This window comes from Adiantum capillus-veneris, chromosome 20 (genome assembly GCF_014529385.1).
Source record: "Adiantum capillus-veneris isolate H3 chromosome 20, ASM1452938v2, whole genome shotgun sequence".
Classification (NCBI taxonomy): Eukaryota; Viridiplantae; Streptophyta; class Polypodiopsida; order Polypodiales; family Pteridaceae; genus Adiantum; species Adiantum capillus-veneris.
The window spans coordinates 107,669,252-107,696,443 of record NC_140950.1 but is presented as its reverse complement, the minus strand read 5'-3'; the positions used below and the strand labels follow the sequence as shown (position 1 = coordinate 107,696,443).

Below are 27,192 nucleotides of genomic sequence, written 5' to 3'. Positions count from 1 at the left end.
CAGTATACAAACTAGATCCCTCTCTATAGCCCAGCACATATCCAACACCCCAAGCCACTCAGAAACATACGCGCATGCACACTTTCTGCAACTTGCAATGAATAGCCTCGCTTACGAACAACTTCGGCTACACACAATGAATAGCCTCGCTTACGAGCAACTTCGGCTACACACAATCGTATTTACTGACACACACATCAATGCACCCATATCTGTAAACACACTCACGCCGGGAGGCCTCGCACGCCTTGACCGCACACAAAACCACACTCAATCTGCAACCACAATCCCTCTCTCCCTCTCTCTCTCTCTCTCTCTCTCTCTCTCTCTCTCTCTCTGCACACACACACGCAATCCCGGAGCCAGTGCTACCACGGGCACACGGCAAAAGACGAGATGCGGACGAGATTGATGGCGAACTCGGCAAAAAACACAAACCCATTAGGTATCACATAAACATTATCCAATACAATGATAGCGGCCCTTGGCGGCTACTCCTTAGACCACGGCGACTGTTCCAAACGCGATTGACGGCGCTCGTTATGATGGCCACACCATGGTGTGCAATCCTCCTTGTGCTCCACTTTATGCTATTGGCAGCCCGTATCCCTTGATGACCTTCTACACATGCTCCAAGGCCAAGCCCTCGGCTTCAACAATCCTGGTGGCTCCCCCTTCTCTCATGCACTCCCCTTCAACTGCACTTGGTCGCTCCTCCTTCCAGAAAAATGGCGGCCCTTGGCCCTGTCTGCAGCTACTCTGGAGCTTTCAGCTCTCGGCCTTCAACACCCGTCTGCCTTCTATAGCACTGTTTTTCCTCCCATGTGCCACCCTTCTCATCTGCAAGACCGCCCTTGAACTTCTTTCCTACCAACCCTCGACTGTCCTTGGTAGCACCACCTCTGCGTGCGAATTATGGCTTTACTCACCTGCTCGCCAAGGCCACCACCTTGCCTTCTCTCTTGTCAGAACATCCCTAGCTCTGAACGGAGTCTTCCATAGCCTCCCCTAAGAGCCTCAGAACTTCTCTGCACGCTCCCTTGTTCAGGCAACTCACGCTGTAGCCACCCCATCAGATGGCCGCCTTCTCGCTCTCTAGATCATATCCCTCTCTTTGGCTTGCAGCATGCTCTTGAGAGCCTCCTGTTGAGCTCCTCCTGCTTCCCCAACGGTGCCTGTAGCACACCCTGTGAGCTGAGGTACCTCTCCCTCACTCTTTATTCTTGCTCACCTCTTGCAGCGCTCGCACCCCCTTATTGCAGCGCTATCCTCCCTCCATGCCAACTTGGCCCTTGGCGGTTTCTTTCCTGCAATGTCCGATGCTCACTCCTTACTGCAACTCATGGCTTCTTCCTTTGCTCTGCTGTCTCTCCCTTCGTCCTCTCTTGGCAACTCTCTTTGGCACACCTCCCTCATGACCCGACCATGGCGAGCTCCTCTGCAGCGCTCCCTTGTCTTCCTGCAGATTGTGTCACCTTTATGCACAACTGGCCCGCCCCTCAGGCCCGGCTTTGCAGGCTCTTCTCAATCATCTCAAGCCCGCCCTTGTCACTCCCTTGCATGGCCAGCCCCCTGGCGGCCTTCCCAGCAATGGCCCTCTTTGAGTCATCATCTCCCCGGTGATCCCAAGTTCATCCCCATTGATGCTCTCAGTGCACCCTCTTTGGCCAACTGCGACTCCCGCTTGCTCACAACCCTCATCACCTGCAGCCCGTTGGCTCTCCCGGCATTCCCTAGAGGCGGCCACCCGTGGCTGCAGCACCTCCTTACCTTCCAAGACCAGCCCCTGGCGACTTTTCCTCTCCTAAACCTCTTATTGACCCTGCTCGCCACAAGATGGCCCACCTTGCTCCTCTCTGACTTCAACCAACCCACCACTTCTGGCGTCCCTTGCCCACAGTGGCTCTGCATCCGTCCCCTAGTGCAGCACTCCCCCTCCTCTACCTCATGCAACCATCCATTTGTCCCTCCTTTCCCATCCAGATGGCGCCCTTCAACCCCATGCACTCCTGGCGACTTTCCTCCTGAGTCCTGCCCTTGCTCGTTACTCCATGCCCACCAAAATTTAAGAAAAAGCTTGTTTTTTTTACCTTTTAAAAAAAACTCTCCAACTTGGCAAGCATTCCCATGCGAAGAAATTGCTGTCATGTCGAGCTCGGCATTCCCTTGCCCAAATCACAGGCTCGTGCATGGTCATGATTCCGTCCCTAGCAAAAGCCAGCCACCGCAATGATTCTTGGCCAAGGATATTTCCGTCGAAAAATGGTGAATGTCATGGCCGTGCCACTTCAAACTCGCTAGGATGCTCGACCCTCAATGTAATCATGGTAGATGGCCTCGACCTAGCTTTAACGTGAAATGGATCTGCAAAAACCTTTAAGTGACAAACCAATGGTCGAACCATAGAGGAGCTGAAGACCATGTTCATGCATCTGCAAGCACTTCGACCATTAGTGACCAAAAACCAATACTGGACCTGCTAATTGCCACATCTGGCATACACATCATGATCAAGCTTGCCGCTATTAGCATCTTGCACCGACTCCACCGCTTCGACATGTATCTACATGATTCAATAGCGAGGCTATAGCCATTATTCTGGACCGCTTAGCTGTACCATCATTGCCCAACCCCTCATTGAGCATTTATGCTCAACCATAGCATTATTTAGGTAAAGTAGCATTGCATAATAAAAAGTTGATAGATAGTATTTATATGAAGTAGTAGATAGATAGAGAGCCTAACTGGTTGAAGCACCTGCCTGGGTCAAATGGAAAACCATAGGCTTTCCCAATTGTAATGAAGCTTCCACCAGGATAAAAAATATAGCTTTGATCATCGTCATCTGTTTGTAACACATAGGCAAGGATTCCCTGCTTTGCACCTGTAACTTTGTCAGCCAACCAGTCTTGTAGACCTTCATAGCAACACCTTCAAAAACTTGTATATATGGACGGTCTCCACGCCCAAAACAAACATGCACACCCTGCATAGCTCCTACATCCTGTGCCTCATAGCCATCGTCTAGAGAGATCTCCATAGCATCATCGTCTTTGAAAAAAAAAACCTGTAGCAAGCGGCATAGTGGTGCTTTCATAACAACCTTTATCAACAGATCCATCAGCAGCATGGCACCAACTTGTGGTATCCGATCATCCAAAGCAGACACTGGCATACCTTCACCTATAGGCGCTTCAAACAACATTGGAGCAGGCACACAGCCTCGCATATCCTGTATCCTTGCCATCACTCTAGCAATCAAAATTTGTGTCTCGTCATCAACATCGACCACCGGCTCATCGAATCCCCAATCATCTTCATCAAGACATTCTTCTTTAGTCAACATGGCTTGACCATCACAAGGCACGACAGAGGGTTGCCGAACCCCTCGGTTCGCACAAAATGTCTCTTCACCTGCAATCTGTTCCGCATTGATCACCTTATCAACATGCGTAACATCATATGTCTCATACCTTGAGAAATCAGACTCCATTTCCCATGTGTTGTGTGTATCCAAGGCACTGCTATAACTCGAATACATCTCTGCTTTCTCCAAAAAACTCACCGGCTTTGGCACTTCAGCTATCTTATCCACTGCTTGCTTTTCGTAAGTGACTTGGTCAAGCACATTAGACGGTACTCGGTAGACTCCTCTCTGTAGCTACTTAGGCCTCGTGGACCCACACGATATCATCTCTACTCTATCACCACGCCTATCTGCTGCTACCACATGTGCATCAACAAAGGGTCGGATTACTTGAAGCTCTTCCCTAGCAATTGTGGCCTTGGCACCAATGGACTCGCCAGAACCTTCTTTGCGTGTTGCTTCTTTAAAAGCTTCTTCATCCTACTCTGCGGATAGGCTACTGCCTCTTTGTACGTGCACGGTCCATCCATCTTGACTTTATCTCGCACTTTTACATGCAAGCAGTCCATAAACTTGGTCATCTTCAAAAAATCGGCATTCTCTACAGCAGTTACCTTAACAAACTTGCTTCATATGGCCTCAAACTCCCACACAAATGCTCGGAAATCATCGTCAAGGCTCAGCTTTAGGTTGTCTATCATCTGCTTCACTTCACTCCAATGCGTGTTGGCCACATATCGGCTTCGGAATACTGCTTCCAATGTGTTCCAATCCAGCTTTTCTTCAACCTGCAAGCCCTCGTACCATATCTTTGCTTTTCCACGAACCAAGAGCGGGAAAGCTTGGGCCATTCCCTCTTCTTTCAACAAGCCGCCTTGCAGCAAAAATAGACCATAGTCCTTTAGCCACACTTCAGCATCTTCAGCACCTGGAAAAGTCAGAAAACCCGACCACATCTTGCTTAGCAGCACTTGCTATTTGAACTTGGTATCACCACAATCCGTCTTCGACTTCACCAAGGCAAGCCCTTGGCTTCAACAATCCTGGCGGCTCCCCCTTCTCTCATGCACTCCCCTTCAACTGAACTTGGTCACTCCTCCTTCCAGAACACTGGCGGCCCTCGGTCGTGTCTGCAGCTACTCTGGAGCTTTCATCTCTCGGCCTTCAACACCCGTCTGCCTTCTATAGCACTGTTTTGCCTCCATGTGCCACCCTTCTCATCTGCGACCGCCCTTGAACTGCTTTCCTACCAACCATCGAGTGTCCTTGGTAGCACCACCTCTGCGTGCGAATTATGGCTTTGCTCACCTGCTCGCCAAGGCCACCACCTTGCCTTCTCTCTTGTTTGAACAGCCCCAGCTCTGAACGGCGTCCTCCATAGCCTCCCGTGAGGGCCTCGAAACTTCTCTTCACGCTCCAGGCAACTCACGCTGTAGGCACCCCCTCAGATGGCCACCTTCTCGCTCTGTAGCTCATATCCCTCTCTGTGGCTTGCAGCGTGCTCTTGAGAGCCTCCTGCTAAGCTCCTCCTGCTTCACCAATGGTGCCTGTAGTGCGGCATGTGAGCTGAGGTACCTCTCCCTCACTCTTTGTTCTTGCTCGGCTCTTGTAGCGCTCGCACCCCCTTATTGCAGCGTCATCTTCCCTCCATGCCAACTTGTCCCTTGGCGGTTTCCTTCCTGCACTGTCCGATGCTCACTCCTTACAACAACTGGCGGCTTCTTGCTTTTCTCTGTTGTCTCTCCCTTCGTCCTCTCTTGGCAGATCTCTTTGCAACATCTACCTCATGAGCCGACCATGGCCCAGCTCCTCTGCAGGGCTCCCTTCTCTTCCTGCAGATTGTGTCACCTGTATCCACAACTGGCCCCCCCCCTTAATTAGGCCCGGCTTTGCAGGATCTTCTCAATCCTCTCAGGCTTGCCCTTGTCATTCCCTTGCATGGCCAGCCCCTTGGCGGCCTTCCCTGCAATGGCCCTCCTTGAATCATCTTCCCCCCAGTGATCCCAAGTTCATCCCCAGTGATGCTCTCAGCGCTCCCTCTCTCGCCAAATGCGAATCCTGCTTGCTCACAACCCTCATCACTTGCAGCTCGCTGGCTCTATCGACATTCCCTACAGGCGGCCACCCCTGGCTGCAGCACCTCCTCACTTTCCAAGACCAGCCCCTGGCGGCTTTTCCTCTCCTACATCTCTTCTTGACCCTTCTCGCCACCAGACGGCCCACCTTGCTCCTCTCTAACTTCAACCAATTACCCGTCACTTCTGGTATCCCTTGCCCACAGTGGCTCTGCATTCGCCCCCTAGTGCAACACTCCCCCTCCTTTGCCTCATGCAACCATCCATTTGTCCCTACTTTCCCATCCAGATGGCGCCCTTCAACCCCATGCACTCCTGGCAACCTTCCTCCTGAGTCCTGCCCTTGCTCGTTTTTGCATGCCCACCAAAATTTGAGAAAAAGCTTGTTTTTTTTTTACCTTTTAAAAAAAAAATCTCCAACTTGGCAAGCATTCCCATGCGAAGAAATCATTGTCATGTCGAGCTCGGCATTCCCTTGCCCAAATCACAGGCTCGTGCATGGTCATGATTCCGTCCCTAGCAAAAGCCAACCACCGCAAGGATCCTTGGTCAAGGATATTTCCGCCGAAAAATGGTGAACGTCATGGCCGTGCCACTTCAAACTCACTAGGATGCTCGACCTCAATGTAATCATGGTAGATGCCTTCGACCTAGATTTAACATGAAATGGAGCTGCAAAAACCTTTAAGTGACAAGCCAATGGTCGAACCATAGAGGAGCTGAAGACCATGTTTATGCATCTGCAAGCACTTCGACCATTAGCGACCAAAAACCAATACTGGACCTGCTAATTGCCACATCTGGCATACACATCATGATCAAGATTGCCGCTATCGGCATCTGGCACCGACTCCAGCGCTTCAACCTGTATCTGCATGATTCCATAGCGAGGCTATAGCCATTATTCTGGACCGACATAACTTAGTTGTACCATCATTTCCCAACCCCTCCTTGAGCATTTATGCTCAACCATAACATTATTTAGGTAAAGTAGCATTGCATAATAAGAAGTTGATAGATAGTATTTATATGAAGTAGTAGATAGATAGAGAGCCTCACTGGCTGTAGCACCTGCATGGGTCAAATGGAAAGCCATAGGCTTTCCCAATTGTAATGAAGCTTCCTTCAAGATAAAAAATATAGCTTTGCAGATCATTGTCATCCGTCTGTAACACATAGGCAAGGATTCCCTGCTTTGCACCTGTAACTTTGTCAGCCAACCAGTTTTGTAGACTTTCATAGCAACACCCTTCAAAAAGTTGTATACATGGACGGTCTCCATGCCCAAAACAAACATGCACACCCTGCATAGCTCCTACATCCTGTGCCTTGCAGCCATCGTCTAGAGAGATCTCCATAGGATCATCGTCTTTGAAAAACACAACCTGTAGCAAGCGGCATAGTGGTGCTTTCATAACAACCTTTATCAACAGATCCATCAGCAGCATGGCACCAACTTGTGGTATCCGATCATCCAAAGCAGACACTGGCATACCTTCACCTGTAGGCGCTTCAAACAACATTGGAGCAAGCACACAGCCTTGCATATCCTGTATCCTAGCCATCACTCTTGTTGGAGATTTATATGGCTCACTCTACTTAACTTGGTCTCACCTATATGTTTGTATCTTGTCCTCAATATGAATCAGTCTTTGGGAGCGTATATGGTGTGTATCTTGTCTCGTCTCTCTCTCTTTCTCTCTACATCTCAACAATTGTCTCGTCTCTCTCTCTCTCTCTCTCTCTCTTTCTCTCTACATCTCAACATGGTATCAGAGCAGTAACGATCACGCGCCGATTCAATTCATGGTGACAAAACAGTATGTGTATGCGATTTGAATGTAAGATTCAAAAATTGCTACAAATTTTATTTTTGAGCATTGATTCTTGTTAGCTGTGGTTGTTTTGTGTTAAGAAGAATATGATTAGTGTTTTGTGTGACGTTTATTGCTAATCAATCTAATCGTTGATTACGTTTTCTTGTTGATGACACCCTGAACTTCATCTCAATTTTTCTTGCTGTTCTGCTCAAAATTTGGCACTTTTCATCCAAAACTTGTTCGTCTCCTCGAGCTCTTCGATTTGAGTTCTAGGTTTGCGTCAATCGGAGTTCGCAGCAGAAAGTTATGTTGTTTTTACTGCAATTGAACTTGACGCAGCTTTCTTCGTCCTACTTCTTCGTGAAGCGTCCACGATCGTTTTTCTTATTTTGGTATTAACTTTTTCGAGAAGATTCGGCTTTTTGCTATTCGTATTGTGGCCGTCAATCTTGCGTCTCACGCCACTCTATTTTGAGGACTCTTTTATTATTAACGTATCCTTTACCCTGCCTTTTTTGGGTGACGTCTCTCACATCTTTGGACGTTCCTTGAGCATCCTTCTTACGTTTATCGTTGACGGAACGCAGTCCTCATATCTCTCTCATTCTCAATTGCGGACTTCACCATATATGGTGTGTAAATTTTGCGATCTTATCTTATACGTCTTCTCGCAACAAGATATGGCTATGAATATTCTCGTCAACGGCTTTCCTTCTGGTCAGCGTTCTATTCCTCCTTTCGAAGGTCAAGGTTTTCCAGGCTAGAAAGCAAAGATGTTGTTAATTCTTGAAGGCGATGAAATCTCCGATGTTGTTCTTGGAAATCATGTTTGTCCGCCTCAGCCTGGTGATACAGATAATGATAACGTGCTTATCACTGAAGGACCTATATTTGAAGATTGGAATGTTGCCTATACGGATTGGCAATGACGTGATAAAGCAGCTCGTCGATATATTCTTTCTGCTCTTATTGATTCCCTTTTGCTTGATATATATGAACTTCCTACTTCCCATGACGTATGGAAGTACCTTATTGCAAACTTTCAAAAGAAATCTGTCACAGAATTACTTTATTTGAGAGGGTTTCTTAACAAGTTACAATATGAAGTTGGTACTGCCATGACGGGACATATTAAATCTTTCAAATCTATTATTAATCAACTTGCTACTGCCGGTGACCCTGTTCCACAAAAGCAACTGATTACACTTCTCCTTGATACGGTGAAGGATTGTTCTTATGATAACATTGTTACTATTCTCTCTAATAAAGATGGTCTTGATTTCGACCAAGCCTGCATGTCTTTAATTGAATACTCTCAACGTCAAGAACATCGTAATGTTGGTCATGATACAGCTATGATTTCACAAGAGGAGACTGAGTCACAACAGATGGAACGGGCTTTTTATGCTCGAAGGCGTCCATTTCAACGAGGAAACTGCAGAGGTGGCCGTCACAGTAATATTTTCTCTCGTCTCAAATTTCCTAATAAGCAATGTTCTTACTGCAACAGAAATGGCCATCCTGAAGATGATTGTTGGGCACGTCAATATGATGAAGAACACAATATTACCACAAAACAACCACGTTTATCTAGAGACTCTTCTTCTTCTTCTTGTGAATATTGTGGACGATCTGATCATCCCAGTCATATGTGCTATAAGCGTCGATTCGACACAGATCGCAATAGAGCATATGCTACTGAACATCGAAACAACATTGTACCACAAACAAGCTGCATCCTATGTTCAGTTGCTCCAGACAGAATACTTCATGTACGCGATGGATCACTTTTTATTGTCGATTCTGGTGCTACAGAAAATATGACATATCAGTCTAAGTGGCTCCATAACTATCATCCACTTCCAGTTCAACATGTTGTTTATCTTGCTGATGATACTACTTGTCAAGTAAAGGGTATTGGAGACTTATATCTTGGTACCTTATCTTCTTCCACTCGAATTTTGCGAGGAGTATTACATGTACCAGATCTTCAACGTAATCTTCTTTCAGTTGCTAGACTTGTTGATCTTGGTCTGTTCGTTGGATTTGATCATACCAAATGCCGAATTGAGAAAGATGGACAGACTATAGCCACTGCTCCTTGAAATGGTAATTTGTTTGAACTTTCTCTCAACGATGCTGTAGCAAATGTTGTCACTGCTCCATGTGATCATGATTGCAAAGTATGGCATCACCGTTTTGTTCAAGCTGATTTCTCAAAACTCCTTGATCTTCAACGTCGTGATCTTGTTCATGGCATGGATCTTAAAGCCCATCCCCATATGGGAATTTGTGAATTTTGTGCTCTTGGGAAACACAATCGAAAACCCTTTCCTCTTTCAAATACAACTCATTCTCATGACATATTGGATCTTGTTCATACTGATATATGTGGACCTCTACCTTCTTCGAGATCACAATATCGCTACTTCATTACTTTCATTGATGATTTCTCAAGGTATACGACTGTATTTCTACTTAGACAAAAATCTGAAGCCTTATTTGTTTTCAAACAATTCCACAAGGCTGCGGAACTTCAAACTGGTCGTCGCCTTAAGAAGCTTCGTAGTGACAATGGAGGGGAATATATTTCTCGAGAGTTTGTGAGTTACTGTGCTGACAGTGGAATTCATCATGAACACACTATTCCATATTCGCCTCAACAGGACGGTGTTGCTCAACGAAAGAATCGCACTATTCTCAATGCTGTAAGATGTATGTTGATTCATTCTGGCTTATCTCATGTTTTCTGGGCTAAAGCTACTTTGACAGCAGTATTTATTCAGAATCATCTTCCTACTACTGCACCCTCTGGTAAGATACCCATCACAGCATGGATAGGTGACATTCCTTCTGTATCTCATTTTCAAACCTTTGGATGTATTTCTTATATTCATGTTCCCAAAGAAACACGAACAAGGCTTGATGCTCCTGGTCTTAAAGTTATTTTTATTGGATATTCTGACACTTCCAAAGGCTACAAATTCTATGACCCTTCCTCCAAGAAAGTAATTGTGAATCGTGATGCTACTTTTAACGAACAGCTTATGGGAGGCTTATGGTCCATGGATGATTCTGATGATACTAAATCATTGCTTCACGCTTTTCCATTTCTTTCAGAAGATGAAACTCTTCCTATAGAGCAACTTTCCTCTTCACAACCATCCATTCCGAATGTTGCCAATGATGATATTGATATTTTTGTTGATCTGCCTATTGATTTTGAACATGGCTCATGTCATGTTTATGATGACGATATTGCTGATAATTCTTTTTCTACTTCCGAAGATCCCATTACTTATGATGAAGCTATCTCTTCACCACAAAAGGATCAATGGCAAGAGGCTATGGAAGCAGAGTACGATTCTCTTATCTCTAAAGGTACATGGATACTAACTGAATTACCTCCTGGTCGTACAGCTATTAAATGTAAGTGGGTGTATAAGACAAAAGTAAAAGCAGATGGATCTTTTGATAAGTTCAAGGCGCCTTTAGTTGCAAAAGGTTACTCCCGAGTAGCTGGTGTTGATTATTAAGAGACTTTTTCACCAGTTGTTCGCATTACAAGTGTTCGAGTTTTATTGGCATTTGTTGTTCAATTTGATTTAGAAGCTCATCAAATGGATGTCCGAACTGCTTTTCTTAATGGTGACTTGGAAGAGGAAATTTATATGGAACAACCAGAAGGGTTTGTTATTCCAGGTAAAGAAGACCTTGTTGCTCAACTCCATAAGGCACTATATGGTCTCAAACAAGCTTCGCGAGCCTGGTATACAAAATTTGATCTTTTTCTCACCTCTAAAGGATTCATCTCTTGCTCGTCCGACCCCAACTTATACATAAAACGCCAAGGTAGTAGTTTTGTGATTCTTTCTCTTTATGTGGATGATACCATCCTTGTTTCCAATGATTTGGGATTTCTTCAGCAAGTAAAAAAGTTATTGTCTTCTGCATTTGATATGGTGGATCTTGGAGAGATTCACTTGTGTCTTGGCATTCAAATCGAACGGAACCGTACAAAAGGTATTTTATTCCTTCGACAGTCAAAGTTTATTGCAGATACTATTCAAAAATTTGGTATGGAATTTGCACATTCAGCCAACACACCTTGTCTTGCGAGCTCTACGAAGAACACTTCTGACAATGGCGGTCAACTTGTCACAAATCAACCTTATGCTAACTTGATTGGATGTCTTCAGTTTGTTGGCATGAACACTCGTCCTGATATTCTGTTTGCTGCTAATTATCTTGGACAACATCTTGCATGTCCTTCTCTTAAGCATTGGTCTGCTGCAAAGCGTGTGTTGAAATACTTGAAAGGCACTACAGATTTTGGTTTAATCTATCGACGACAACTCACATCGGATTCTATGCAATCTCTTTCTCTTTTGGGTTACACAGATGCAGACTGGGCAAGCTCACATTTATCTATGCGATCTACTAGTGGAAATTGCTTCTTTATAAATGGTTGTCTTGTTTCTTGGACCAGCAAGAAACAACGTTGTGTTGCAGTTTTTACGACTGAGTCAGAATATGTTGCGGCATCACTTGCAGCTCGTGAGTTGATTTGGCTTCGACAAATGCTGGTTGATATTGGTCACTCTCCTCTTTCTAGCACACCCTTGCGGTGTGACAACCAAAGTGCTATTAGTCTTGCAAAAGACTATGTTCAACATAATAAGTCAAAGCACATTGCTGTCCATTATCATTATGTCAGGTATGAAGTACGCAAAGGAACCATTATGGTTGAACATTGTCCAAGTGACCAGATGATTGCAGACATTTTGACCAAAGGCCTCAACGAGTCACGTTTCATCCTCTTGCGCTCGGAGCTTGGAGTTTCTTCGACCTCACTCTTTCTAGATTAGCTTCTTTGCTATTGTAATAGCTTTGTACATATGACATTGTAATCTTTTAGGTACCATGTACTATGCACACTCCACATTTGCACATTGTGATCTCTAAGTCACTTGAATATTTGTACATAGATGCACAATTCACTTTCACATCATCATCGCTGGTTCATATTTTCACATTGTATAGGGGCTTGGGTTTTTCCCTTGAACTTCCCAAGGGTTTTTTCATCCAAAGCTAGAGACCTTTGTTTGAGTGGGGGTGTTGGAGCTATATATGGCTCACTCTACTCAACTTGGTCTCACCTATATATTTGTATCTTGTCCTCAATATGAATGAGTCTTTGGGAGCGTATATGGTGTGTATCTTGTTTCGTCTCTCTCTCTCTCTCTCTCTCTCTACATCTCAACAATATATGGTGTGTATCTTGTCTCGTCTCTCTCTCTTTCTCTCTACATCTCAACAATTGTCTCGTCTCTCTCTCTTTCTCTCTACATCTAACCACACTCTAGCAATCAAAATCTATGTCTCGTCATCAACATCGACAATCGGTTCATCGAATCCCCAATCATCTTCAGCAAGACATTCTTCTTCAATCAACATGGCTTGACCATCACAAGGCACGACAGAGGGTTGCTCAACTCCTTGGTCCGCAGAAAATGTCTCTTCACCTACAATCTGTTCCGCTTTGATCGCCTTATCAACATGCATAACATCATATGTCTCATACCTTGAGAAATCAGACTCCATTTCCCATCTGTTGTCCGTATCCAAGGCACTGCTATAACTCGAATACATCTCTGGTTTCTCCACAAAACTCACCGGCTTTGGCACTTTAGCTACCTTCTCCACTGCCTGCTTTTCGTAAGTCACTTGGTCAAGAACATTAGACGGTACTCGGTAGACTCCTCCCTGTAGCTGCTTAGGCCTCGTGGACCCACACGATATCATCTCTACTCTGTCACCATGCCTATCCGCTGCTACCACATGTGCATCAACAAAGGGTCGGATTACTTGAAGCTCTTCCCTAGCAATTGGCCTTGGCACCAATGGACTCGCCAGAACCTTCTTTGCTTGCTGCTTCCTTAAAAGCTTCTTCGTCCTGCTCTGCGCATAGGCTATTGCCTCTTTGTACGTGCACGGTCCATCCATCGACTTTATCTCGCACTTTTACATGCAAGCAGTCCATAAAATTGGTCATCTTCAAAAAATCGGCATTCTCTACAGCAGTTACCTTCACAAACTTGCTTCATATGGAAAAACTCCCACACAAATGCTCGAAAATCACCGTCAAGGCTCTGCTTTAGGTTGTCCATCATTTGCTTTACTTCGCTCCATTGCGTGTTCGCCACATATCGGCTTCGATTCGGAATACCGCTTCCAATGTGTTCTAATCCTGCTTTTCTTCAGCCTGCAAGCCCTCGTACTATATCTTTGCTTTTCCACGAACCAAGATCGGGAAAGCTTGGGCCACTCCCTCTTCTTTCAACAAGCCGCCCTCTAGCAAAAATAGACCATAGTCCAGTAGCCACACTTCAGCATCTTCAGCACGTGTAAAAGTCAGAAAACCCGACCACATCTTGCTTAGCAAGAGTTGCTATTTGAACGTGGTATCACCACAATCCGTCTTCGACTTCACCAAGGCAAGCCCTCGCCTTCAAAAATCCTGGCGGCTCCCCCTTCTCTCATGCACTCCCCTTCAACTGCACTTCGTCGCTCCTCCTTCCAGAGAATTGGCGGCCCTCGGCCCTGTCTACAGCTACTCTGGAGCTTTCATCTCTCGACCTTAAACACCCGTCTGTCTTCTATAGCACTGTTTTGCCTCCATGTGCCAGCCTTCTCATCTGCGACCGCCCTTAAACTGCTTTCCTACCAACCCTCGACTGTCCTTGGTAGAACCACCTCTGCGTGCCAATTATGGCTTTACTCACCTGCTCGCCAAGGCCACCACCTTGCCTTCTCTCTTGTCTGAACGGCCCTAGCTCTGAACGGCGTCCTCCATAGCCTCCCCTAAGGGCCTCGGAACTTCTCTGCACGCTCCCTTGTTCAGGAAACTCACGCTGTAGGCACCCCCTCAGATGGACACCTTCTTGCTTTGTAGCTCATATCCCTCTCTTTGGGTTGCAGCGTGCTCTTGAGAGCCTCCTGCTGAGCTCCTCCTGCTTCACCAATGGCGCCTGTAGTGCGGCCTATGAGCTGAGGTACCTCTCCCTCACTCTTTGTTCTTGCTCGGCTCTTGCAGCACTCTCACCCCCTTATTGCCGCGTTATCTTCCCTCCATGCCAACTTGCCCCTCGGCGGTTTCTTTCCTGCAGTGTCCGATGCTCACTCCTTACTACAACTGGGGGCTTCTTGCTTTTCTCTGTTGTCTCTCCCTTCGTCCTCTCTTGGCAGATCTCTTTGGCACACCTCCCTCATGAGCCGACCATGGCCAGCTCCTCTACAGCGCTCCCTTGTCTTCCTGCAAATTGTGTCACCTCTATCCACAACTGGCCCCCCCCTTAGGCTCGGCTTCACAGGCTCTTCTCAATCCTCTGAGGCCTGCCCTTGTCACTCTCTTGCATGGACAGCCCCTTGGCGGCCTTCCCTGCAATGGCCCTCCTTGAATACTCTTCTCCCCGGTGATCCCAAGTTCATCCCTAGTGATGCTTTCAGCGCTCCCTCTCTGGCCAACTGTGACTCCTGCTTGCTCACAACCCTCATCAGTTGCAGCCCGCTGGCTCTCTCGACATTCCCTACAGGCGGGCACCCCTGCCTGCAGCACCTCCTCACCTTCCAAGACCAGCCCCTGGCGGCTTTTGCTCTCCTACACCTCTTCTTGACCCTTCTCGCCACAAGACGGCCCACCTTGCTCCTCTCTAACTTCAACCAGCCCGCCACTTCTGGCGTCCCTTGCCCACAGTGGCTCTGCATCCGCCCCCTAGTGCAGCACTCCCCCTCCTCTGCCTCATGCAACCATCCATTTGTCCCTACTTTCCCATCCAGATGGCGCCCTTCAAACCCATGCACTCCTGGCAATTTCCTCCTGAGTCCTGCCCTTTCTCGTTACTGCATGCCCACCAAAATTTGAGAAAAAGCTTGTTTGTTTTCTTAGCTTTTAAAAAAAACTCTCCAACTTGGCAAGCATTCCCATGAGAAGAAATCATTGTCATGTCGAGCTGGGCATTCCCTTGCGCAAATCACAGGCTTGTGCATGGTCATGATTCCGTCCCTAGCAAAAGCCAACCATCGCAAGGATCCTCGGCCAAGGATATTTCCGCCGAAAAATGGTGAACGTCATGGCCGTGCCGCTTCAAACTCGCTAGGATGCTCGACCCTCAATGTAATCATGGTAGATGGCTTCGACCTAGCTTTAACATGAAATGGAGCTGCAAAAACCTTTAAGTGACAAGCCAATGGTTGAACCATAGAGGAGCTGAAGACCATGTTCATGCATCTGCAAGCATTTCGATCGTTAGCGACCAAAAACCAATACTGGACCTGCTAATTGCCACATATGGCATACACATCATGATCAAGCTTGCCGCTATCGGCACCTGGCACCGACTCCACTGCTTCGACCTGTATCTACATGATTCCATAGCGAGGCTATAGCCATTATCCTGGACCGACATAACTTAGCTGTACCATCATTGCCCAACCCCTCGTTGAGCATTTATACTCAACCATAGCATTATTTAGGTAAAGTAGCATTGCATAATAAGAAGTTGATAGATAGTATTTATATGAAGTAGTAAATAGATAGAGAGCTTCACTGGCTGTAGCACCTGCCTGGGTCAAATGGAAAGCCTGGCACCAACCTGCGGCATCAGATCATCCAAAGCAGACACTGGCATACCTTCACTTGTAGGCGCTTCAAACAACATATGAGCAGGCACACAGCCTCGCATATCATTTATCCTTGCCATCGCTCTAGCAATCAAAATCTGCATCTCGTCATCAACATCGACCACCGGCTCAGCGAATCCCCAAATCATCTTCATCATGACATTCTTCTTCAGTCAACATGGCTTGACCATCACAAGGCACAAGAGAGGGTCTCCCAACCCCTTGGTCCACACAAAATGTCTCTTCACCTTCAATCTGTTCCGCTTTGATCACCTTATCAACATGCATAACACCATATGTCTCATACCTTGAGAAAGCAGACTCCATTTCCCATGTGTTGTCCGTATCCAAGGCACTGCTATAGCTCGAATACATCTCTGCTTTCTCCACAAAACTCACCGGCTTTGGCACTTCAACTATCTTCTCCACTGCTTGCTTTTCGGAAGTCACTTGGTCAAGCACATTATACGGTACTCGGTAGACTCCTCTCTGTAGCTTCTTAGGCCTCGTGGACCCACATGGTATCATCCCTACTCTGTCACCACGCCTATCCGCTGCTACCACATGTGCATCAAAAAAGGGTCGGATTACCTGAAGCTCTTTCCTAGTAATTGGCCTTGGCACCAATGGACTCGCCAGAACATGCTTTGCTTGCTGGATCTTTAAAAGCTTCCTCGTCCTGCTTTGCGCATAGGCTACTGCCTCTTCGTACGTGCACGGTCCATCCATCTCGACTTTATCTCCCACTTTTACGTGCAAGCAGTCCATAAACTTGGTCATCTTCAAAAAATCAGCATTCTCTTAGCAATTACCTTAACCAACTTGCTCCATATGGCCTCAAACTCCCATACAAATGCTCGGAAATCATCGTCAAGGCTCTGCTTTAGGTTCTCCATCATCTGCTTCACTTCACTCCATTGCGTGTTGGCCACATATGGGCTTCGGATTCCAATGTAATCCAATCCAGGTTTTCTTTAGCCTGCAAGCCCTCGTACCATATCTTAGCTTTTCCACGAACCAAGAGCGGGAAAGCTTGGGCCACTCCTTCTTTTCACAAGCCGCCCTCCAGCAAAAATAGACCATAGTCCTGTAGCCACACTTCAGCATCTTCAGCACCTGTAAAAGTCAGAAAACCCGACCACATCTTGCTTAGCAGCACTTGCTATTTTAACCTGACCACATCTTGCTTAGCAGCACTTGCTATTTTAACCTGGTATCACCTGTTGAGCTATATATAGTATCTCTATATATAGCTCAACATCACCACAACACCGTCTTCGACTTCACCAAGGCAAGCCCTCGGGTTCAACAATCCTGGCGGCTCCCCCTTCTCTCATGCACTCCCCTTCAACTGCACTTGGTCGCTCCTCCTTCCAGAAAACTGGCGGCCCTCGGCCCTGTCTGCAGCTACTATGGAGCTTTCATCTCTCGCCTTCAACACCCGTCTGCCTTCTAACGCACTATTTTGTCTCCATGTGCCACCCTTCTCATCTGGGACCGCCCTTGAACTGCTTTCCTACCAACCCTCGATTGTCCTTGGTAGCACCACCTCTACGTGTGAATTATGGCTTTACTCACCTGCTCGCCAAGGCCATCACCTTGCCTTCTCTTTTGTCTGAACGGCGTCCTCCATAGCCTCCCCTGGGCGCCTCGAACCTTCTCTGCATGCTGCCTTGTTCAGGCAACTCACGCTATAGGCACCACCTCAGATGGCCACCTTCTCGCTCTTTAGCTCATATCCCTCTCTTTGCCTTGCAGCGTGCTCTTGACAGCCTCCTGATGAGCTCTCCTGAGGAGTCGAACGGCGCCTGTAGCGCGCCCTGTGAGCTGAGGTACCTCTCCCTCACTCTTTGTTCTTGCCCCGCTGTTGCTGCGCTCGCACTCTCTTATTGCAGCGCTATCCTCCCTCCATGCCAACTTGCCCCTTGGCGGTTTCTTTCCTGCAGTGTCCGATGCTCACTCCTTACTGCAACTGGCGGCTTCTTCCTTTGCTCTGTTGTCTCTCTTTGTCCTCTCTTGGCAGCTCTCTTTGGCGCACCTCCCTCATGACCCGACCATGGCCAGCTCCTCTGCAGCGCTCCCTTGTCTTCCTGCAGATTGTGTCACCTCTATCCACAACTAGCCTGACTTCGCAAGCTCTTCTCAGTCCTCTCAGGCTTGCCCTTGTCACTCCCTTGCATGGCCAGCCCCCTGGCGGCCTTCCCTGCAATGGCCCTCCTTGAATCATCTTCTCCCCGATGATCCCAAGTTCGTCCCCAATGCTTCTCTCAGTGCTCCCTTGTCTTCCTGCAGATTATGTCACCTCTATCAACAACTGGCCCGGCTTCGCAAGCTCTTCTCAATCCTCTCAGCTTGCCCTTGTCACTCCCTTGCATGGCCAGCCCCTTGGCGGCTTCCCTGCAATGGCCCTCCTTGAATCATCTTCTCCCCGATGATCCCAAGTTCGTCCCCAGGGCTGCTCTCAGTGCTCCCTCTCTGGCCAACTGCGACTCCCGCTTGCTCACAACCCTCATCACCTGCAGCCCGCTGGCTCTCCCGGCATTCCCTAGAGGCGGCCACCCGTGGCTGCATCACCTCCTTACCTTCCAAGACCAGCCCCTGGCGAATTTTCCTCTCCTAAACCTCTTATTGACCCTGCTCGCCTGCTCCTCTCTGACTTCAACCAACCCGCCACTTCTGGCGCCCCCAGCCCACAGTGGCTCTCCATCCGCCCCCTAGTGCAGCGCTCCCCCTACTCTGCCTCATGCAACCATCCATTTGTCCCTCCTTTCCCATCCAGATGGCGCCCTTCAACCCGCACTCTTGGCGACTTTCCTCCTGAGTTTTGCCTTGCTCGTTACTGCATGCCCACCAAAATTTGAAAAAAGCTTGTTTTTTTTTTACCTTTTAAAAAAAACTCTCCAACTTCGCAAGCATTCGCATGCGAAGAAATCGTTGTCATGTCGACCTCGGCATTCCCTTGCCCAAATCACAGGCTCGTGCATGTTCATGATTCCGTCCCTAGCAAAAGCCAACCACCACAATGATTCTCGGCCAAGGATATTTCCACTGAAAAATGGTGAACTTCATGGCCGTGCCGCTTCAAATTCGCTAGGATGCTTGACCCTCAATGTAATCGTGGTAGATGGCCTCGTCCTAGCTTTAAGGTGAATGGATCTGCAAAAACCTTTAAGTGACAAGCCAATGGTCGAACCATAGAGGAGCTGAAGACCATGTTCATGCATCTGCAAGCATTTCGACCATTAGCGACCAAAAACCAATATTGGACCTGCTAATTGCCATATCTGGCATACACATCATGATCAAGCTTGCCGCTATCGGCATCTGGCACAGACTCCACCGCTTCGACCTGTATCTGCATGATTCCATAGCGAGGCTGTAACCATTATTTTGGACCGACATAACTTAGCTGTACCATCGTCTACAAAGATTGATGCAAACAAAAACTACCAAAAATAGCAGTTAATGAACATCGTCATAAAATTGCATAGAAAGTGATCCAAAATGAAAAAGTAATAAAAAATAATGCACATATATATTATGATTTGTATACTCATGTGAGTAATCACAACAAATTGAGGGATTTCTTTTATAACTCTATTTGGGAATTTTTTCGTATTAATAATGGCCTTTTTGGGTCAAAATGAGCTAAAACTGACCTAGTTTTGGTCAAAAATGGAAAAGAGGCCTAAAAAATAACACATCAGAACATTTGGCCGTGGCGAAGAGAGAGAGAGCATGCTCTTCATATGGGGAAAAATCTGCATTGTTTCCCATCTATGTATTTCACTTCATGGTTGGTCTATGAGTATGCAGTGTAGTCTCGCCTCTCCACTATCTTGTATCTGAGCTTATGAGGGAGTAAATTAGGGTTTTCCTTCATCAAAATGGTGTGTTGGGATTCAATATGGAAGCTCTTAAACCTCTGCAAAATATAAAAAAGGTCGTTGTGAAGGTGAAATCTTGTGAATTCCTCTTAACTGTTTGAAGTTTTGATTATGTAGTCAGGGGCAAGGCCACAAGATTCCATGAAAGAGGTTCGGGCTTTGAATGGGATTTGTGCTTGTATGTGTTAAGTATGGAGCCTGATTTACCCTTGTAATTTTGTGGTAAAAGTGCACATTTGTAAGGCCCCATTATGAGGAGAAGCCATCCTGCGTGAAGGAAAATCACTCACCGGAAACCAAAATTTTCACAGTCAAAAATTAGGGGCAACTTTAGGGGAATATATGGCCGGACGATGGCCGGAAAGTGGTCGGAAAGACCGGTGGCCTGTAGTCAATGGCCGGTGGCCGGTGTCGGAAGTCAATGGCCGGTGGCTGGTGGCCGAATTCAATGGCCGGTGTCGATTTCAAAAGCGGACTTGTCTTCTCAAGGGCGGCCACACATGGGCGGATTGGAGGGTCCGATTTGGACTTATTCACACAAGGGCGGCTACACATGGCTGCCTCTCATAAAGAGGGTAGCCCTTTTGGCCTATAAAAGAAGGCCATTTCTACACACAATTCATAGTGTTGTGAAGTTGATGCAACAAGGTGAGTGTGATGTGGTGAAGTGAAGCAAGGCGGGACCTCCATTAAGGATAATCCCTTTGTAAACTACTTCTTGTTTTGAAGTACTAAAGCATAGCTCATTGAGTGGCTGCTTGCCGTGGACGTAGCCCCATTGGTGAACCACGTTTATACGTTGTGTACTCCTCTCGCTCTCTCTCTCTCTTCTCTCTCTCTCTCTCTCTCTACTCTATAATCTCGTGTATGTAAAAATCTTTCTCTCTCCATTAAGTAATCTACTCAATTATCTATTTAGCAACGCCTTATTTCCTAACAGTATGAGAGTTAGATTTTGTGCTGAAATTTTAGGTTTTTAATTGATCCTTTTTACAAAAAATTTACTTAAAAAGAGCAATTAAAAACCCTAAAATTTCAGCCACAAAATCTCACTCTCATACTGTTAGGAAATAAGGCGTAGCTAAATAGATAATTGAGTAGATTACTTAATGGAGAGAGAAAGATTTACATACACGAGATTATAGAGTAGAGAGAGAGAGAGAGAGAGAGAGAGAGAGAGAGCGAGAGAGTACACACGATATACGTGGTTCACCCAATGTGGGCTACGTCCACGGAAAGCAGCCACTCAATGGCTTTAGTACTTCAAAACAAGAAGTAGTTTACAAAGGGATTATACCCTTAATGGAGGTCCCCGCCTTGCTTCACTCTCACCACCTCACACTCACCTTGTTGCATCAACTTCACACACTATGAATTGTGTGTAGAAATGGCCTTCTTTTATAGGCCAAAAGGGCTACCCTCTCTTATGAGAGGCAGCCATGTGTAGCCGCCCTTGTGTGAATAAGTCCAAATCGGACCCTCCAATCCGCCCATGTGTGGCCGCCCTTGAGAAGACAAGTCCGCTTTTGAAATCGACCACCGGCCATTGAATTCGGCCACCAGCCACCGGCCATTGACTTCCGACCACCGGCCACCGGCCATTGACTACAGGCCACCGGTCTTTCCGACCACTTTCCGGCCATCGTCCGGCCATATATTCCCCTAAAGTTGCCCCTAATTTTTGACTGTGAAAATTTTGGTTTCCGGTGAGTGATTTTCCTTCACGCAGGATGGCTTCTCCTCATAATGGGGCCTTACAAATGTGCACTTTTACCACAGAAAATTACAAGGGTAAATCAGGCTCCATACTTAACACATACAAGCACAAATCCCATTCAAAGCCCGAACCTCTTTCATGGAATCTTGTGGCCTTGCCCCTGACTACATAATCAAAACTTCAAACAGTTAAGAGGAATTCACAAGATTTCACCTTCACAACGACCTTTTTATATTTTTGCAGAGGTTTAAGAGCTTCCATATTGAATCCCACACACCATTTTGATGAAGGAAAACCCTAATTTACTCCCTCATAAGCTCAGATACAAGATAGTGGAGAGGCGAGACTACACTGCATACTCATAGACCAACCATGAAGTGAAATACATAGATGGGAAACAATGCAGATTTTTCCCCATATGAAGCAGCTCTCTCTCTCTTCGCCACGGCCAAATGTTCTGATGTGTTATTTTTTAGGCCTCTTTTCCATTTTTGACCAAAACTAGGTCAGTTTTAGCTCATTTTGACCCAAAAAGGCCATTATTAATACGAAAAATTCCCAAATAGAGTTAAAAGAAATCCCTCAATTTGTGTGATTACTCACATGAGTATACAAATCATATATATATGTGCATTATTTTTTATTACTTTTTCATTTTGGATCACTTTCTATGCAATTTTATGACGATGTTCATTAACTGCTATTTTTGGTAGTTTTTGTTTGCATCAATCTTTGTAGACGATGGTACAGCTAAGTTATGTCGGTCCAAAATAATGGTTACAGCCTCGCTATGGAATCATGCAGATACAGGTCGAAGCGGTGGAGTCTGTGCCAGATGCCGATAGCGGCAAGCTTGATCATGATGTGTATGCCAGATATGGCAATTAGCAGGTCCAATATTGGTTTTTGGTCGCTAATGGTCGAAATGCTTGCAGATGCATGAACATGGTCTTCAGCTCCTCTATGGTTCGACCATTGGCTTGTCACTTAAAGGTTTTTGCAGATCCATTCACCTAAAGCTAGGACGAGGCCATCTACCACGATTACATTGAGGGTCAAGCATCCTAGCGAATTTGAAGCGGCACGGCCATGAAGTTCACCATTTTTCAGTGGAAATATCCTTGGCCGAGAATCATTGTGGTGGTTGGCTTTTGCTAGGGACGGAATCATGAACATGCACGAGCCTGTGATTTGGGCAAGGGAATGCCGAGGTCGACATGACAACGATTTCTTCGCATGCGAATGCTTGCGAAGTTGGAGAGTTTTTTTTAAAAGGTAAAAAAAAAACAAGCTTTTTCTCAAATTTTGGTGGGCATGCAGTAACGAGCAAGGCAAAACTCAGGAGGAAAGTCGCCAAGAGTGCGGGTTGAAGGGCGCCATCTGGATGGGAAAGGAGGGACAAATGGATGGTTGCATGAGGCAGAGTAGGGGGAGCGCTGCACTAGGGGGCGGATGGAGAGCCACTGTGGGCTGGGGGCGCCAGAAGTGGCGGGTTGGTTGAAGTCAGAGAGGAGCAGGCGAGCAGGGTCAATAAGAGGTTTAGGAGAGGAAAATTCGCCAGGGGCTGGTCTTGGAAGGTAAGGAGGTGATGCAGCCACGGGTGGCCGCCTCTAGGGAATGCCGGGAGAGCCAGCGGGCTGCAGGTGATGAGGTTTGTGAGCAAGCGGGAGTCGCAGTTGGCCAGAGAGGGAGCACTGAGAGCAGAGCCCTGGGGACGAACTTGGATCATCGGGAGAAGATGATTCAAGGAGGGCCATTGCAGGGAAGGCCGCCAAGGGGCTGGCCATGCAAGGGAGTGACAAGGGCAAGCCTGAGAGGATTGAGAAGAGCTTGCGAAGCCGGGCCAGTTGTTGATAGAGGTGACATAATCTGCAGGAAGACAAGGGAGCACTGAGAGAAGCATTGGGGACGAACTTGGGATCATCGGGGAGAAGATGATTCAAGGAGGGCCATTGCAGGGAAGGCCGCCAGGGGGCTGGCCATGCAAGGGAGTGACAAGGGCAAGCCTGAGAGGACTGAGAAGAGCTTGCGAAGTCAGGCTAGTTGTGGATAGAGGTGACACAATCTGCAGGAAGACAAGGGAGCGCTGCAGAGGAGCTGGCCATGGTCGGGTCATGAGGGAGTGCGCCAAAGAGAGCTGCCAAGAGAGGACAAAGAGAGACAACAGAGCAAAGGAAGAAGCCGCCAGTTGCAGTAAGGAGTGAGCATCGGACACTGCAGGAAGAAACCGCCAAGGGGCAAGTTGGCATGGAGGGAGGATAGCGCTGCAATAAGAGAGTGCGAGCGCAGCAACAGCGGGGCAAGAACAAAGAGTGAGGGAGAGGTACCTCAGCTCACAGGCGCGCTACAGGCGCCGTTCGACTCCTCAGGAGGAGCTCATCAGGAGGCTGTCAAGAGCACGCTGCAAGGCAAAGAGAGGGATATGAGCTAAAGAGCGAGAAGGTGGCCATCTGAGGTGGTGCCTATAGCGTGAGTTGCCTGAACAAGGCAGCATGCAGAGAAGGTTCGAGGCGCCCAGGGGAGGCTATGGAGGACGCCGTTCAGACAAAAGAGAAGGCAAGGTGATGGCCTTGGCGAGCAGGTGAGTAAAGCCATAATTCACACGTAGAGGTGGTGCTACCAAGGACAATCGAGGGTTGGTAGGAAAGCAGTTCAAGGGCGGTCCCAGATGAGAAGGGTGGCACATGGAGACAAAATAGTGCGTTAGAAGGCAGACGGGTGTTGAAGGCCGAGAGATGAAAGCTCCATAGTAGCTGCAGACAGGGCCGAGGGCCGCCAGTTTTCTGGAAGGAGGAGCGACCAAGTGCAGTTGAAGGGGAGTGCATGAGAGAAGGGGGAGCCGCCAGGATTGTTGAACCCGAGGGCTTGCCTTGGTGAAGTCGAAGACGGTGTTGTGGTGATGTTGAGCTATATATAGAGATACTATATATAGCTCAACAGGTGATACCAGGTTAAAATAGCAAGTGCTGCTAAGCAAGATGTGGTCAGGTTAAAATAGCAAGTGCTGCTAAGCAAGATGTGGTCGGGTTTTCTGACTTTTACAGGTGCTGAAGATGCTGAAGTGTGGCTACAGGACTATGGTCTATTTTTGCTGGAGGGCGGCTTGTGAAAAGAAGGAGTGGCCCAAGCTTTCCCGCTCTTGGTTCGTGGAAAAGCTAAGATATGGTACGAGGGCTTGCAGGCTAAAGAAAACCTGGATTGGATTACATTGGAATCCGAAGCCCATATGTGGCCAACACGCAATGGAGTGAAGTGAAGCAGATGATGGAGAACCTAAAGCAGAGCCTTGACGATGATTTCCGAGCATTTGTATGGGAGTTTGAGGCCATATGGAGCAAGTTGGTTAAGGTAATTGCTAAGAGAATGCTGATTTTTTGAAGATGACCAAGTTTATGGACTGCTTGCACGTAAAAGTGGGAGATAAAGTCGAGATGGATGGACCGTGCACGTACGAAGAGGCAGTAGCCTATGCGCAAAGCAGGACGAGGAAGCTTTTAAAGATCCAGCAAGCAAAGCATGTTCTGGCGAGTCCATTGGTGCCAAGGCCAATTACTAGGAAAGAGCTTCAGGTAATCCGACCCTTTTTTGATGCACATGTGGTAGCAGCGGATAGGCGTGGTGACAGAGTAGGGATGATACCATGTGGGTCCACGAGGCCTAAGAAGCTACAGAGAGGAGTCTACCGAGTACCGTATAATGTGCTTGACCAAGTGACTTCCGAAAAGCAAGCAGTGGAGAAGATAGTTGAAGTGCCAAAGCCGGTGAGTTTTGTGGAGAAAGCAGAGATGTATTCGAGCTATAGCAGTGCCTTGGATACGGACAACACATGGGAAATGGAGTCTGCTTTCTCAAGGTATGAGACATATGGTGTTATGCATGTTGATAAGGTGATCAAAGCGGAACAGATTGAAGGTGAAGAGACATTTTGTGTGGACCAAGGGGTTGGGAGACCCTCTCTTGTGCCTTGTGATGGTCAAGCCATGTTGACTGAAGAAGAATGTCATGATGAAGATGATTTGGGGATTCGCTGAGCCGGTGGTCGATGTTGATGACGAGATGCAGATTTTGATTGCTAGAGCGATGGCAAGGATAAATGATATGCGAGGCTGTGTGCCTGCTCATATGTTGTTTGAAGCGCCTACAAGTGAAGGTATGCCAGTGTCTGCTTTGGATGATCTGATGCCGCAGGTTGGTGCCAGGCTTTCCATTTGACCCAGGCAGGTGCTACAGCCAGTGAAGCTCTCTATCTATTTACTACTTCATATAAATACTATCTATCAACTTCTTATTATGCAATGCTACTTTACCTAAATAATGCTATGGTTGAGTATAAATGCTCAACGAGGGGTTGGGCAATGATGGTACAGCTAAGTTATGTCGGTCCAGGATAATGGCTATAGCCTCGCTATGGAATCATGTAGATACAGGTCGAAGCAGTGGAGTCGGTGCCAGGTGCCGATAGCGGCAAGCTTGATCATGATGTGTATGCCATATGTGGCAATTAGCAGGTCCAGTATTGGTTTTTGGTCGCTAACGATCGAAATGCTTGCAGATGCATGAACATGGTCTTCAGCTCCTCTATGGTTCAACCATTGGCTTGTCACTTAAAGGTTTTTGCAGCTCCATTTCATGTTAAAGCTAGGTCGAAGCCATCTACCATGATTACATTGAGGGTCGAGCATCCTAGCGAGTTTGAAGCGGCACGGCCATGACGTTCACCATTTTTCGGCGGAAATATCCTTGGCCGAGGATCCTTGCGATGGTTGGCTTTTGCTAGGGACGGAATCATGACCATGCACAAGCCTGTGATTTGCGCAAGGGAATGCCCAGCTCGACATGACAATGATTTCTTCTCATGGGAATGCTTGCCAAGTTGGAGAGTTTTTTTTAAAAGCTAAGAAAACAAACAAGCTTTTTCTCAAATTTGGTGGGCATGCAGTAACGAGAAAGGGCAGGACTCAGGAGGAAATTGCCAGGAGTGCATGGGTTTGAAGGGCGCCATCTGGATGGGAAAGTAGGGACAAATGGATGGTTGCATGAGGCAGAGGAGGGGGAGTGCTGCACTAGGGGCGGATGCAGAGCCACTGTGGGCAAGGGACGCCAGAAGTGGCGGGCTGGTTGAAGTTAGAGAGGAGCAAGGTGGGCCGTCTTGTGGCGAGAAGGGTCAAGAAGAGGTGTAGGAGAGCAAAAGCCGCCAGGGGCTGGTCTTGGAAGGTGAGGAGGTGCTGCAGGCAGGGGTGCCCGCCTGTAGGGAATGTCGAGAGAGCCAGCGGGCTGCAACTGATGAGGGTTGTGAGCAAGCAGGAGTCACAGTTGGCCAGAGAGGGAGCGCTGAAAGCATCACTAGGGATGAACTTGGGATCACCGGGGAGAAGAGTATTCAAGGAGGGCCATTGCAGGGAAGGCCGCCAAGGGCTGTCCATGCAAGAGAGTGACAAGGGCAGGCCTCAGAGGATTGAGAAGAGCCTGTGAAGCCGAGCCTAAGGGGGGGGCCAGTTGTGGATAGAGGTGACACAATTTGCAGGAAGACAAGGAGCGCTGTAGAGGAGCTGGCCATGGTCGGCTCATGAGGGAGGTGTGCCAAAGAGATCTGCCAAGAGAGGACGAAGGGAGAGACAACAGAGAAAAGCAAGAAGCCCCCAGT

General features: G+C 47.3%; 1 protein-coding gene and 8 pseudogenes across 1 annotated transcript; 3 read left to right on the top strand and 6 right to left on the bottom strand.

Moving 5' to 3' along the window:
• Positions 1–422: 422 nt before the first annotated feature.
• Positions 423–2,148, bottom strand: LOC147433055 (uncharacterized). Its single transcript, XM_086491698.1, has one exon. It carries the CDS (start codon positions 2,146–2,148, stop codon positions 1,609–1,611), a length of 540 nt encoding a protein of 179 aa, XP_086347824.1. The 3' UTR covers positions 423–1,608.
• A 563-nt stretch (positions 2,149–2,711) lies between these two features.
• On the bottom strand, positions 2,712–3,346 carry LOC147433054 (uncharacterized; annotated as a pseudogene).
• Positions 3,347–5,350: 2,004 nt separating this feature from the next.
• LOC147433053 (uncharacterized) lies at positions 5,351–5,899 on the bottom strand (annotated as a pseudogene).
• An 8,767-nt stretch (positions 5,900–14,666) lies between these two features.
• On the bottom strand, positions 14,667–15,268 carry LOC147433052 (uncharacterized; annotated as a pseudogene).
• Positions 15,269–15,738: 470 nt separating this feature from the next.
• On the bottom strand, positions 15,739–17,298 carry LOC147433051 (uncharacterized; annotated as a pseudogene).
• Positions 17,299–18,361: 1,063 nt separating this feature from the next.
• LOC147433050 (uncharacterized) lies at positions 18,362–18,885 on the bottom strand (annotated as a pseudogene).
• A 3,880-nt stretch (positions 18,886–22,765) lies between these two features.
• On the top strand, positions 22,766–23,290 carry LOC147433049 (uncharacterized; annotated as a pseudogene).
• A 771-nt stretch (positions 23,291–24,061) lies between these two features.
• Positions 24,062–25,914, top strand: LOC147433048 (uncharacterized; annotated as a pseudogene).
• A 470-nt stretch (positions 25,915–26,384) lies between these two features.
• On the top strand, positions 26,385–27,020 carry LOC147433047 (uncharacterized; annotated as a pseudogene).
• The last annotated feature ends 172 nt before the right edge of the window (positions 27,021–27,192 follow it).

Bases quoted from the DNA above. Each gene is read 5' to 3' on its own strand.
- LOC147433055 (XM_086491698.1), bottom strand. From the start codon at position 2,148: ATGACAGCAATTTCTTCGCATGGGAATGCTTGCCAAGTTGGAGAGTTT.